We start from the raw sequence: 14,061 nt of genomic DNA, 5'->3' as shown, positions 1-14,061 counted from the left end.
TTATCTGCCCATCTGCTTGCAGAAACCACGGCCCTATAACAGAAACCACAAAGGCTTCAGCGTGACCCGGATGGAATGTGCAAGTGTCACCTTTGGTTGGACCATCTGCATTCCAGGAGACCAAGGTCAACCCAGCCAACCATTGCGTTGGCGGCGCAGGTGCCAATGGACATCTCGAGGTTACTTCATCCTAGGTGAGCCCGGTTCACCGCCACCGTAAGGAACATCAGCAAATCAACTCAGTGTGTTTGTGTCAGTGTGTTTTACCTTTTATTAACAAAGTTGATGCTTTAATGAATGGTTTTACCCTGATCATAGGTGTTTCTCTGTTAAAATACCCATGGGCCGAGTATTAGCAGTACCCCTGGGGCAAGAGGCAGGCAGCTTTCAGTGACAAAAGGCAATCAAAGCTAAGCCATTTGCTTCCAAGAATAAACAGTGAAAAGAATGTGGAAAGATGACCCAGCCTCTGGGTGTTCCGTCTGCGTTCTATTTCCCATCATAAGGAATACGCTCTATACTCTGTAATCACTCAGACTATAAACACCAGAAAACTGAACAAAGTCTCTTGGTCCAAACAAGCAGAGCTGACATATAAAGGGCAGCTGTAGAAGCATCTGAAGAGATGAAATGAACAACCCACCCTGGGATTAGAGCATTTGTGGTTTCTGCTCCTAACCCTGCAAGCGATTCCTGTCAAAGTTTGCAGACTGACACCTAAGACGGGGGTCAAGGGCTGTGTGACTGATCCACACTAGAATTATTTGGTGCACATGTTCTGGCAGATACAGGGGAGGGTGCTGGAGGACATCACTGCTTCTGGGGATGCTTATGATTTTTGCTTTCCTCCCCAATCAGCCAGACAAGGGCATCTGGGGACCGATAGTGACACCACTACAACTCCACTCCAGCAAGCTCAGAGCTGATGTCAGAGAAACGTCATTTTCTATCGAAACTAAAAGTCTAAGACAGAAAAGATACTCCTGCAACTTCGCTTTATAGTAATGAGATAATGTTTTCTCAGTCACCCAAAATACAAACAGAAACGATGGATGTGTCATACACACACATGCACAGATACAAAAAATGACATGAAACCATCCAACATTTTCAGGTTGCAGAACATCAGGATGTAGCATCTTAAGTCTGAACTTCCTGCTCAGTGCATACTACACACGCTCAGAAATGAATTGAAACAAATGCTCACAAGTATGTAGAGAGACATAACCATTCACATATTCGGCAGAACCATTCTACTGTTTACTCTCAATGCTAATTCACAGGAAATGGAAATCCACTTGGCTTTGAATCGTCAAAGAAAAAGATTAGTAGGACGAGGGTACCAAGAGAGGTGTAAGTGATGTGTGATGACATTTCCATCCTTCGAGAAGAAGAATAGACTTTGTGGTCAGCAAGCCAGGCATGGTCTTCTACCAGCAAACTGCTAGCAAACAGTTTTGCAGATGGCACAACTATTCCAGTTGATTCTGTGTGTCAGTAACAGTACTAGCTAAGAGTGGCGGTGGTAGCGGTGTGGAACAGAGCAAGAATTCCATTTACTTTATGAAACCCCAATGACAAAAGCTGGGGTGGGGGGAACTGAGGTCATAAGCCACTGGTACTTCCTCCATTTGTTCTGGCAATGGCAAGATCAGTCTGTACAAGAACAGGAAAATCAAATGCGAATTCGTAAAGTGGGAAAATCCCTACAATGCACAACTGAGAGAGAGCAAGTTCCGTGCACTAGTCTAAGGCCTGATGGGGTTTTCCTGAGAACCCGAAGCCAATCCAGAGGCTAAAGAGTGAGACCGAAATCATATGGCGTTCTTTCAGCTGATCCTATCACCATTTCCTATTTAAAGTGAGCCATTCTGAGAGGTAAAGACTGGTCTATCACTCACATTAGCATAAAGAATGCCTGGTCCTGAAAGCAGGGCAGAGCCCGGCTTCTCTTACCTGCAGACACTGGACTTGCGAGACATGGTGGTGCTGGGGGAAGAGGGTGGCGTCTGGTAGGACCAACTGTAATCAGAACCTTTCAAGTCCAAAATCACCTAAAGAGGACAGAGCCATGTGGGTGAGTGAGGTGCTGAGAAGGGAAACATCCATCAACTCTTAAAATTCTACCATTATCGAAGGGGGAGGTTTAAAGAAAAAAATGTTGTTACGGGTTTTTATTTTTAAATTAAAGAGCCACACTACAAATCCATCAATGTCCTAATCCTTTTTCTTGAGACAAGCAAAAATACAATTAATTGGGATGGGGGAGGGGGAGGCGGAGAGATCATGAATCATCAGTAAAAAAAAAGAGAGAGACATTTACAGTGACAGATTAACGGTAACAGCCATTTATACCCAAGGCTAGAATTTACAGGGTCTTCACCTTATAGCACCACAAAAGACAATAATGGTTTCAGGATTTGTTGATCTTGCATTTTAGCCATTTTATCGTCAATGGTCACTTATGCCCTATTTGACCAGGATTCGGTATCTTAAAACCTGACAGAATCAAGAACAATCCAATTCTTCTCCACCCATCTCCCTTGCTTGACAAAGAACTACTTGTGTGTAAGGTGTACCTTTCATTCATGTAGTAGGTGCTCAGTAAATGTATATTTACCGAGTGAATGCATGCATGTGGCCTAATAATAGCAATTTCATAGAATGTGAACTAGAAGCTCTCAAATTTGTTTTCTGAGCTGGCTCTCTGAGGAGGCGATAAGAATTTTATACAAAGGGCAAAAGCCAGCATGTGATTCATGAGCTGTTTCCCCAAATAGGTCACTTCCCACTTGATATAGTGTTAATGTCACAGGAACCAAATGAATAAGCACAAAAAAGGTCATCTTTTTCGTAAGGTAAGAGAGATCTTCACACATTACTTAATCACAATGGTTCACAGTAATGACCAAGACATACCACAGTAATGACCAAGACATACCACTGTCATGTTCCTACATAGGAGAGTGTATTTCTAGAGGGTAGATGAACAAAGTGGTGAAGAGCACGGGCTCTGAAAACTGGCTGCTTGGTTCAAATTTCTACCACTAACTAGCCAGATGAACTTGGTTAAGTGATTTTACTCAGTGCCTCAGTCTCCTCTCCATACAATGGGCATAATAATGAAGATAGATGAGAAAGTCTGTACGAAGAGCTGAGAACAATGCCTGGCACACAGCAGAGGCTCTCTAAATGACTAGCGATGATGATTATTATATATCACAATGTGAAACACAACTTTTCCGTATTTTGAATGCGATGATGCCCAAGGAACCCTCAGGAACTTGAAGCTCACCTCTTTGGTTTGCTCTTCTGACTGTTTAGCCCCTGATTCCTACCTGTTCACTGGAGGAGGGCAGTTTGTGAGGGTCCATGGTCAGGCTTTTCAGATCTTCCGATATGGTCTGAAGGTGAGTGATTTCCCCCAGCATCGAGATTTCTTCTTCCTAAAGGGCAGTCATTCACAACATGTTACCATCATGAGTGATTGACTTCATCGTCTTGGTCCAACTGTTCTTATTAGGGTCACTGTCTAACCCTTTCAGCTTGTCAGAAGTTGACTGAGGTACTGGTACCTCAGTGCTGAAGGCACTAGTGGCCCTATCTTTAGGGAAATGGAAAGGAAAAGGAAATCTGCCATAATCTGTCACAGAGTGACCTGTATGGCGTGGGCAGTGGTGAACCAAAGTCAAAGCAGACATGTGGTCCTTCCTTACAATGTCTGGAGGCTGGCAGGTCGGCTCAGATGGTCTGCCCGTGTATTCTCAGATCCTGCAGCACAGTCCTCCACAGACTTAGGCTCTCTGAAGACATTCAGGTTCAACAGATGATGCGATCTAGAGATATTTTGGTCTAGATCTGATCGATCTTTTGACAGCACATGTGCCAATAGAGGTTAACTGCCTCCCCTTCTTTGATTTTTCCCACCGACTTAATGAATGGCAAGTGATGCAGGAACAGGGGACCATGGAAGGAACAGTTATTCACTTCACCAAAGTGCCAAGCGTGGGCTGTGGGCCTACGCAAGAATGATCCATGGAAAAGTTCTATGCTCAGGGGAACAACTCGTATTTGGGCACTACGCTAAGACTGAGGGAGGTGAGCTGGTGTCTTCTTCCTGGCTTTAAGAACACCTCCAGCAGAAGTTTTCAATTACAGTATGCAACCAATTTACAGTAGTACCTCGGTTTTCTAACATAATCCATTCCAGAAGACCATTCGAGTTCTGAAACGTTCGAAAATAGCCGACAGCCAGGCCTCAGGATCTTGCACTCAGTGGGAGCCAAGTGACATGTTCGACTTCCCAGGCGTGTTCGAAAACGGAAGCATTTACTCCCGGGTTTATGGTGTTTGCAAACCAAAATGTTCATCAATGGAGATTTTCGAAAACCGAGGTACTACTGTACTTAAAAACTAAGCCTGATTTGATGTATTCGTTCTCTTCTCACATTAATTTCACAGTCACTCCTTGGTATTCAGCTGGGCCAGTGGGTCTCAAAATCACCAGGAGGGCTTATTTAAAACACAGGTGACTGGGTCCCCACCCCCAGAATTTGGGGTTCAGTAGACCTCAGTTGGGCTCGAGAACGTGAATTTCTAACCAGTTCCCAGGTGATGCTGCTGGGCAGGAAAGCACATTTTGAGAACCACTCTGCTAAGTCTTCTTCATTTGGAGAGAAAAAGTGGGATAACCGATGCTAAGAACTGTGAACAAGCAGTAGGCCATGCGGTCATCACTAGCTTGCAGAGAAGCAATGGTCTACAGAAGTGATTAATAAATTACGATTCCTGACACACAGCAGATTCCCCATGACTTGATGATGGATGGATAAATAAAGAAGGAAAGGCTCCTCTAATAGAACTGGCACTCTGGACCTTCTGGAACTTTCCACTGACTTACAATCACTGGCCGCAGCATCGAGATGAAGGTGCAGAACCGGCCGCGTTCTTCAATCAAAGCCTTCCGGACTGCCTGCTTCTCTGTTTCTTCCAACAGGAGATATTTATCGTTGACATCTTGGAGAGCGCTGTCCAGCTGAGGCTGAATGTCACCTCTCCCTGCAGAAAAAACAAAGCCCCAAGTGTGGCTTACTGAAACACCAGCTCCTGGGACAACGGCCCCTTTTCCCTGGGGTCCTTGCTGGAGTGGAAACCACAATTTTCCAAGACTTTAAAGAAGTTATTTATTTATACCCAGAAAGGATTCAAGGCAGCTGTTTTTCTAGGACCAACCCTTTCCAATTTCCAGTGCCCAAAGGCACTGATCCTGGCTTCTTCCTGATTTCCTGGGGTGACTCCTCTTGACTTGCCTTCTTCACAACCCCACAGAGCCTTCTGCCAACGAAACCCTGGGACGTGGCGGACAGACAGTATTCCTTCCTCTTAGAACATTTTAAAGAGGCTAAGGGATGAACAATGTCGGGGCCTGTGGATCTTTCTAAACATGGGCACCAGTCAGCTTTGCTGTGTCAACCTCAATCAAAGAGCCTCTGTTTAGACAGACGTTTCCGTCCTTGAAGACAAAGGTGGTAAGCATCAGCTCTCCTGGCTCTGGGGGGACCCTGGGACTCCTGGCAGTTAGTTTAACTCCCAGGGGAGAGTCCTGAATGCTCTTCCTGTAAAGCAAGCCCAACAATAAAATAGACCTACAGTCAGGTCTCTGCTGGAGAAAAACTGAAGTTGGAGTCAATGCTGAGCGGGGCCCACGTCCGGTAATCATCCGGCCAGGTCCACAAACCCATTACGTGGAGATAACCATTTCTAGAGTTGAAGACAGGGTGTTAACCCTTTAAAAAACTCTAGAACTTGCTCAGCAAACTGTCATACAAATGAAATTTTATTAGAACACAGCCACGCTCTCTCAATATATGGACTATGCCTGCGCTCACGCCAACTGCAGAGCAGAATCACTCTAACAAAGACTGAATGGCCCCTGGACTAAGAATATTTGCAGTCTGGCCCTTTAAGAAATAACCGTTTGCTGCTCGAGAAGATAAACACAGGCAAACAGCCCCGTGTCAGAGGCAATGGCTACTGCAAATCAGATCTGCAGGTGGGGACAACAGAGTGACCACCGTGGGCTCCCAGCAGGGGCTTCACCTCTCCTGAACCCAGAGAAAGGATTTCTAAACTCCTTCCAGGCAGCTACTTGGACTCTCCCAGCCCAGCCCCCAGTACAGTGCCGTGTGTATACAGCAAGTGCTCAGTGAATGTTTAATCATTTTAAATACAGAGGATCAGAGGTGGAGGAGGCCTTGAATGGCTGAAACACAGTCGCAGGCCTCGGCCAAGGCCTACCGAAGGCAAAGGACAGGTCTAGGGTCCCTCAGAGAAAGGCAGAGCCAGCACAGACCCCCCTCACCAGCTCACTGTCCTCTGTCCCACCTCCTCAAGCTGACAAGTGAGTTCCGCTTGCTCGCCTCCTAGGAAGTCGCCTGACCAGTATCCACCCCTCTAAGAGTGACAGAGGACTTTTAAGGGCAATGCATTATTTGGTCTGGGAAAGAAAAGGGTCAGGGAAAATCGCCTTGGATGCAGGAATATATTCTGTATTTTCTCTCATAAACAGGTATAAAAGCTTAAGTTAGAGCAAGAGGACAGGCTTCAAGGACATCCCAACAGAAGAGATCACTGGGTTTTACTAAGAAAACGTCACTTCTGAGGCAGGAATTAAGTTCTTAGTTTGAAAATAAAGGGAAACTCATAGGTAGTCAAAAGTTACCCTTGAAAATGCCTTAGATGGCTGATAAAGTCAGCAAACACTCTGTAGGTATAATTCTCACTAGTCCAGTGAGTACACACGCAATACTGAATTCCATGGAGGAATTTTATTCAATAATTACATCATGTAAGAATTTGCTGTTTGAGAAGTTTCCATGTATTTTCAAGGTGACCCGCTCACACACTCCTGCATTTGGTCACCATCTAGCCCTCAGGATAATCCTATCAGTTCCCCTAGATTCTCCACCATTGCTTCAATGTCTTCCGTGAGGGTACAGAGGGAATGATGCCCACACACTAACCTGGCCACCAGACCGCAGGTTCCATGAGGTTTTAGTGGACAGGAAGCCTTGTACAAGCATTCTCCCATTCTCTCTGCGGGTTTGCGGGGCTCTGAGCAGGGGGGAGCAAAGGCTCCCTCTTGAGGACACCCAGCATCCCACAGACACAGGCTCCAGAAGGGAAGGCTGGGGTGTCACCAGCCCTATGAGAACTGTGGGTCTTTTCTTCCTCTTTTTCAAAATGCTGGCTTGTGCACTTAAATCCACATACACTGAATATGGATGTGACACAGCCCTCTGGTCCGGAAGCTCTGGAATGCTGTCAAGGCTCCCTGTTCTGCAACCTGCAAAACTGTGTGGCCAACCTTGGGCTCTGCTAGGTGAGGCTGCGTGGTTCAGGCGTGGTCTAGAGGCCTTCTGGAAGTCTCTCAACCTCTTCTATGACGTTCTAACTAACAGTATGGAGGGCTGCACACCAAGTCAGAACACTCTTAACTTCAGTGGAGGGTGGAGGAGAATTGGGAGAAACAGGAGATTAAAATGCATAACGCTTAACCAAAGTCACTCGGATGGGCTTTGATTGTGGTAGCAATTCATTTTATTACCAGCCTATAACTATAAGAAATTGGAAAAACGTGCATCTTTACTTCCTTTACAAGTTACAAGGCACATGTCTACCTGTAACGAATAACACTGACTTTTAAAAATACACCTACGTAGGAAAGCATAGTGGCTAGAACCAAGTGCTATCTAACCTCGTAAATAACAAATTTAAATTATTCTGTAATTATAGCAAAGTTATTTTAAATACGCATTATGTTATAATTAAAGGACTTTCAAATTGTAGTATTCTAAAATAAGTATAATCTGTAAAGATTGCTATAATTATAGTTGCAGTGAGTACATTTCCATTCCGTATATATCATAACCTAAAAACACAAGTTTATTGCTTAAATTCACTAACACAACCTATAATTATATTTGTAAAAAAAAACAACAGTGGAAGAAATTATTCCATGTCCCAGTTTGATGCACTGGCTTTCAGATATAGTCATCTTTTTAGGTGCACAAGTTCAGAGTTGTGGACCTCCCGTCAGCAACGGTGAAGAATCAATGCTGATTCCTCCAGCACAGGTCCAGCCATTCCAGCTTCCACAGGGCGCTCATTCCATCCTCTTGCGTCACCTCTGCTATCACCACCCTTACCTGGGCCATCTTGATCTCTAATGGCCCCTAATAGGTCACCCCAATTGCATTTAGACCAGTGTGCCCAGAACTGCCTTGAATTACTTTCACAATGCAAATATTCTCACTTCTTGTCAATAGCGCATTTCTTTCAAAAAAAGTCCAATGTCCAATATCCTTAACGTGGCCTGGCCTGCAAGGCATACATGGGTCGGCCCCCATCCTTGAAGCCTCATGCTCCTTAGAGCACTCTCTCCCCTCTTCCCTCCTCCTTCTCCAGGGTCTGGGCTCCATCCCACCCGCCTAGCCTGTTCTTAGTCCTTCACGCAAGCCTCCCTTGAACTCTCTCAGATTAGGATTCTGTTACATGAGCTTAGAAGTTCCGTATACGTCTTCTTCACAACACTCCTCGCAGGACTAATTTCATCTTTATTTCTCTAGTTCTTTGAGTGATGTCAGTCTCCCCCAAGGATCAGGAAGCCCCAACAGTGTTTCTGCTCAGCACTGTATCTTCTCACCCAGCACAGGTACTTGCCTGGAAGACAGGTACTCATATATTTGCGAATACATGAGGCACGGCTAGAATAACTTGACCTGAGTTTGTTCAATGGCCTCAACCATCATGCCCTTACATGGCCTAACACCATAAAACTAGCAAATTCCAGGATGGCCAAGCATCCAAAAGAAGGAAGGGGGTGACTAACGGCTTTCCAGATAAAATTCCTGAGCAAAAAGTTGTTTGTGACCTTTTTTATAAAATCTAAGTCATCTCAGTCTTAAGAATTTTCTTTCCACCGCCCGTTTCTAGGTCTTGGTTACATTCATACTGGAGAATTCTGACGAACAAAAGCCAGGAGCCCTTTACTGCCCCAGGGGAAATCATATGATTTTTCTTTTTAGAGAAAATACTTTCAGGGCCACACACCATTAATGGGCACCATGTCACAAGCCAAATTAGCCCCCTAAAAAGAGAAAGGATTTGAGTTTTTTGCTTTTTCTTTTTTCTTATTTTTTTTAATTAAGTAGGGAGAGTTTACAAAGCTTTCTGGAATGAAAGGAAGATCCCATGTCTTCCCAACATTTACACTCTATTTTCTTTCATCTTTACATAAATGTTCAAGGCAGGAATTAATACCTCCTTTGGACAGAGGGGAACACAGACTGAGAGAGTGCTAAGTGGCTCGCACAGGGCCACCAGCTCGGCGTGGGGACCGGCCAGACTCCAGCCCTACGTCTTTCTTGTTCAGAAGGCCCTCATTCTTTGTAGCGTCACACATACCGCAAACATACACCCAGGGAACAAGCTGTCAGAAGCTAAACATTCCACGTGGTAATGGCCCGATTTAAAAAGCCAGTCAGGTGTGATCAGCATTCTCTGGGACCTGCCCGCCTCTCCATACACACACTGCAGCCCACCCCTGAGCCTCATGGCTGAACCAAGCCCGACACCATTCTCAGGCTCAGTGAGGGCTTCCCAAGGGAGAGCAAACCCAGAACACACTGGGCCAGGACCACTGTGTCAGAAAAACCGGCACAGCCGGTTCTTTTCCTGAGAGACACATATGAGGAAGCTGTCAGAATCCCTCAAAATGACTTCCATCTGCCCCTGGCACACAAACACTGAATTGTCCTCTGAAGATGCTCACTTTTTCACATTTTTATACCTCACAAATCAAGATGTGTCCTACAATCAATGGTATGTCATCATAGTTTAATCAGGATTTTTTCCCCCATTTTTCGTGGTCCAGAAAATCACAATGCCTCTTGCAATTGATGGCATCTTAGAGTCCATGAAATATGGGACATAAATACTGAAATACAGGATATACGTACAGAGATGGACATGCAAGGTGAGGTTAGGGATTAGAATTTGGAATGAAAAATGTCCTTTTCCGACCAAAAGGCAGCTCTCCTTATTATCCCTACATAAATCTTCTCCTACATCCTCATCACTTGAGGTAGTTTTTGATCGGTTCCCCAAAGTGAAAACCAGCACAAATCAAAAGATAGATGTAATCAGGTAAGGGAGGCTTTTTGACTTCATAATTTTTCAAACAAACCCAATTTCTGTTATTCTTTCAACATGCCGTGCCTCAGTTTCCACTCCTCTGTGAGACGTAAAGACTAGTTGGTCCCATTCACATGGTTGTTATGACACCAAATGAACTCATTCGTTTGAAGCATTCAGCACAATACCCAGCACGTAACAAGCTCCTGGAAGGTGTCAGGTGCCACCAGCGGTCTCTGCAGCTGTCCTCCTAACACTGGGCACTTCAGCAGGAGACAGTACGCAGGTAGGGACAGTGGGTTTTTGAAGGATGAGCTTTTGGTTAGAGGTCCTCTTTGGTGGACAGAAATTTGAAAGATCCTTATAGTTCTTTCGCTACAGGTGGGAGTTTCATCAATAAGGTTTCCTGGTCCTGAGCAATCTGCTGTTTCTCCAAGTAAAGAATAAGACAAGACAGCTCGGAGAACAACCAGAAACTGTCCCAGGCTCGCCACGCGTGTCTCAGAGAATCCTCATGTCACTGAGGTGAGTCCTGCTCTGTAGTTAAAGAAACACTCCACCCTCCACCACCCGGCTGGCTGCCTGATCCAGGAACCGGCACCTCCTTCAGCTTCCCCCTTTCACTTACATTTCTGCTAAACAGCTCTCTATCCCTGTGGCCGTTTCCCTGAGACCTGGCCACTGTCATCTCTTGCTTGAACAGAAGACACTTGCTAACTTGGTGTCTAGTTGGGCCACCATCTAATCCAAATATGCCCCGTTATGGTGGAATTCTCTAGAAGCCAAGAAATCTTCAAGGGCTTAACAGAGTCCTGGAAAGTCAAGTCTTTAATGTGATAAAAAGGCCATGATCGGGGTACCTGCACACCTCGGCCTAATCCTACACCTGAGGGAAGATGGAAGAGCCATTCACACCTGTGTAAGGTCTTGGACTGCAGTGTGATGTTCCATGTTCCCTCGGCAATGAGGGTGGAGGTAGAGGAAAGGGGGGGGACTGCTTAACAGGCAGGGGTGTCTTTTGGTTGTGACGCAAATGCTCTGGTGGTAATGACTACACAATACTGACTGTGCTAAAAGCTACTGACATGTACACTTTAAAATGGTGAATTTTACGTTATAGGAATTTTACCACAATAAGAAAATAAGTGGCTGTCTTACCTTCCTTCCAAAGGCACACTAAAAACTGTTCAAGTTGTTTCATAACCACAACACTGAGGACTAGAAAGGATCATCATGTTTAAAGCTGGGGAACAACGGGCCCAACGTCACCGTGAGGGGAAGGTGAGGCAGAGCTGTGTCCCCCACGACAGCGGCCATCCTGGCCCCACCTGTCGGGCAGATCTGTGTGGCTTGGGTTTGCTGTAGGCACAGAATCCAGTTCAAACACCACTTGGGAGCTGTTTGGTACAAATGCTCAGAGGACACTCAAGCAAAGAAGCCCCACAGACTCCTCACAGACAGGCCTTCCTGAGACACAGGGCTGCCACGTGTTGCCAAATGCGACTTGAAGATTTAATAGCAAAATCACCCACAGAATGAGGTCCAACACTCAGTCAAGATGAATCATTTTGATTATTGAATTTGAAGATCCGGTACCTCTGAAATGAACCATTTCATAAACTCTGCTGAAATAAGAAATACTGTGGTTTTGATTTTTTAGAATGAATTACTGGTTTTGAAAAGAACTCTCTGGTCCCAGGGGGAAGACAAAGTTAAAAGATAATTTGCAAGCTTAATACAACCAAATCTGATTTGGGAATTATTTCGGGGAGTTTTAGTTACGGGAGCTCCACATGATTTGTTCATGATATAAATACACACATACGTATATATCCGCACTTAGATATATATGTATTTGTAAATATATTTACTTCCTGTCAATAGCAGGGTTTAAATCACTCTGTATTTCTTCTTTCCATGAGTCTAATACTGAATTATGATGAATGCAAAGGCTCTTAAAATGTTGTGCTAACCCGGTAAAGGGCCACAAACATCCAAGAAAGAAAATGATCGAAACACACGTACACACACTTTGCTTAGAGTTATGGGAAATTAAGTAGACACCATTGATTGTTCTGAGCTGATAGGAAAGCTGGGGCCACTAGCAGAGGTCTGACAACCACAGAAAGCCCACAGCAAGGACCACACGGTGGCCAGCCACCAGAGGTCCGGATGGTACACTTACCGAGAGCATCCACTGGTAGGAGGGCGCACGGTGACAAAGTGCAGGATACACAATTGACACAAAAAGGAAAATCATAAAGTCAAACCGGTATTCGAGCAGCAATCTTACCTTTCTTTCACGTGCCAACCAGTCCACATGGCTTGCCATCGAATTTTACATGAGGGCGACTGAACCCACATCCACACTCCCTTCCCTGACTCCCTAATATGCTTTCCTTCTCAACTAAACAGAAACCTTCATAGTTAGTCGTCATAACCCTGATAGACCACAGCAAGGTTTTGAAAAAGAGAGATGAAGAATTCATTGCCATAAAAAGCCAGTTAAGAGAATTTACCAAGAAAACCTTGCAAGGGTAATGTATCCTAACGTAACCAGAAAAACCTAGGATACAAAGTTTAAGCTCTGGTGGAAATGAAAATAAAAGATGAAAGAACTTAAAATTTTAGTAGGAGAGCAAATAATATGCTAGTCTGGAACTTTGTGAGTCTGTTTATTAGGTTTATAATAGTAGCTTTACACCCTGTGGTGAAAAATGATAGATTCAACTATTTGAATGTCAGGCTTAAGAGTTAACATATTAAAATGTTCCAGGTCTCCCCTCAAAGAAAGCCCCCGATAAGCTTTTAGTAATTACAAATTGAAACAGAAGGCTTTACCATAGTTAATTTTTTAATTTAAATTACTAATATGAGCGTTAAATGAGAAATAAGGATGCTGATTTTGTATAGTAAGGTGGCTAAAGTAGGGAAACCAAGTTTTCCCCACATCCAGTCCTCTCTTACTTCCCCAGATAGGTTATGACCAACTCCAGGACCCCAAAGGCCATCAGCTGGTATCTAGCAGCAAGGGAAGGCTCAAGAGATGCTATTGAGAGACTGGGGCTATTGGGTCAGCTCCATACCACTTCCCCAACTTCCTACTGCTTTTTTCTTGTCCCCTCACCTGTCAACAAGGCCAGCTCTGCTCTGTGTCCTGGCCCTGGGCACTACTAGCCTGGTAATTTTTGGAAGGCGAGGAGGGTCTCTACAGTCCCCAACTCCCTGCCTACTGTTTACTGCTAGCAGGTGTTCAATAACCTGCCTTCCACAAAAACAGGTATATTCGCCCACAGCTGGAGCATATGCCACATAGTTTTAAAATGATTTTGAGATAAAGTCTAACCACAAACAAAAAAAATTTTGAGTATTTTTGATGGTAATATTTAAATACCTATATATTAAAAATGACCACTCTTTATATTATAGAAAAAAGAGTCAAAGAAAGAATGTAACAGAAAATGATATGTGTAGAGTGAGAATTAAGGTAAATTAGTCACACACAAACGTGACATCCCATGGGTGTCTGCCGATGTCCAGGGCAGTGCTAAAACCATGTTGAAAGGCAAAAAGGCATTTGAAATTTTGAAAAAAAAGAAGAATTTTTAGATCAAAGATCACAGTTTCTGAAAAAAGGCATGGCAGAAAGCTTCTTGATAGTCTCCTGAAAACATAAAAAGGGAAGTGATTATTTGGATCTATAAATGAGATTCAGGTCCATCAGAACATAAAAAAAAAAAAAAAAAGAAAAAATGTATCCAAAGCATTTGTCTATCCAGTACATGGTGGAAATCTCCAAGGAACTCCTAACACTTTATAAGCCAAGAATACAGGAAGCTACCACTTGAAGGAGATGAAACAAATGGA

The 14,061-nt window shown here is 44.3% G+C and overlaps 1 protein-coding gene across 12 annotated transcripts in view; it reads right to left on the bottom strand.

The window, feature by feature from the left end:
- The window catches only part of MTSS1 (MTSS I-BAR domain containing 1), a 151,509-nt gene that overhangs the window by 11,288 nt on the left and 126,160 nt on the right, over window positions 1–14,061 (bottom strand). For all 12 annotated transcript variants that reach the window (XM_081069933.1, XM_081069925.1, XM_081069926.1 and 9 more), the window contains exons 7-9: window positions 4,901–5,058; window positions 3,339–3,446; window positions 1,957–2,054 (exon numbers count right to left, since the gene is read on the bottom strand). In XM_081069933.1, coding sequence (XP_080926059.1) covers window positions 1,957–2,054; window positions 3,339–3,446; window positions 4,901–5,058 — 364 coding nt within the window. The remainder of the gene's footprint in view (window positions 1–1,956; window positions 2,055–3,338; window positions 3,447–4,900; window positions 5,059–14,061) is intronic.

This window comes from Rhinolophus hipposideros, assembly GCF_964194185.1.
Source record: "Rhinolophus hipposideros genome assembly, chromosome: 13".
Taxonomy (NCBI): domain Eukaryota; kingdom Metazoa; phylum Chordata; class Mammalia; order Chiroptera; family Rhinolophidae; genus Rhinolophus; species Rhinolophus hipposideros.
Note: the sequence above shows the minus strand (reverse complement) of the source record. Positions and strands in the feature narration are given on the sequence as shown.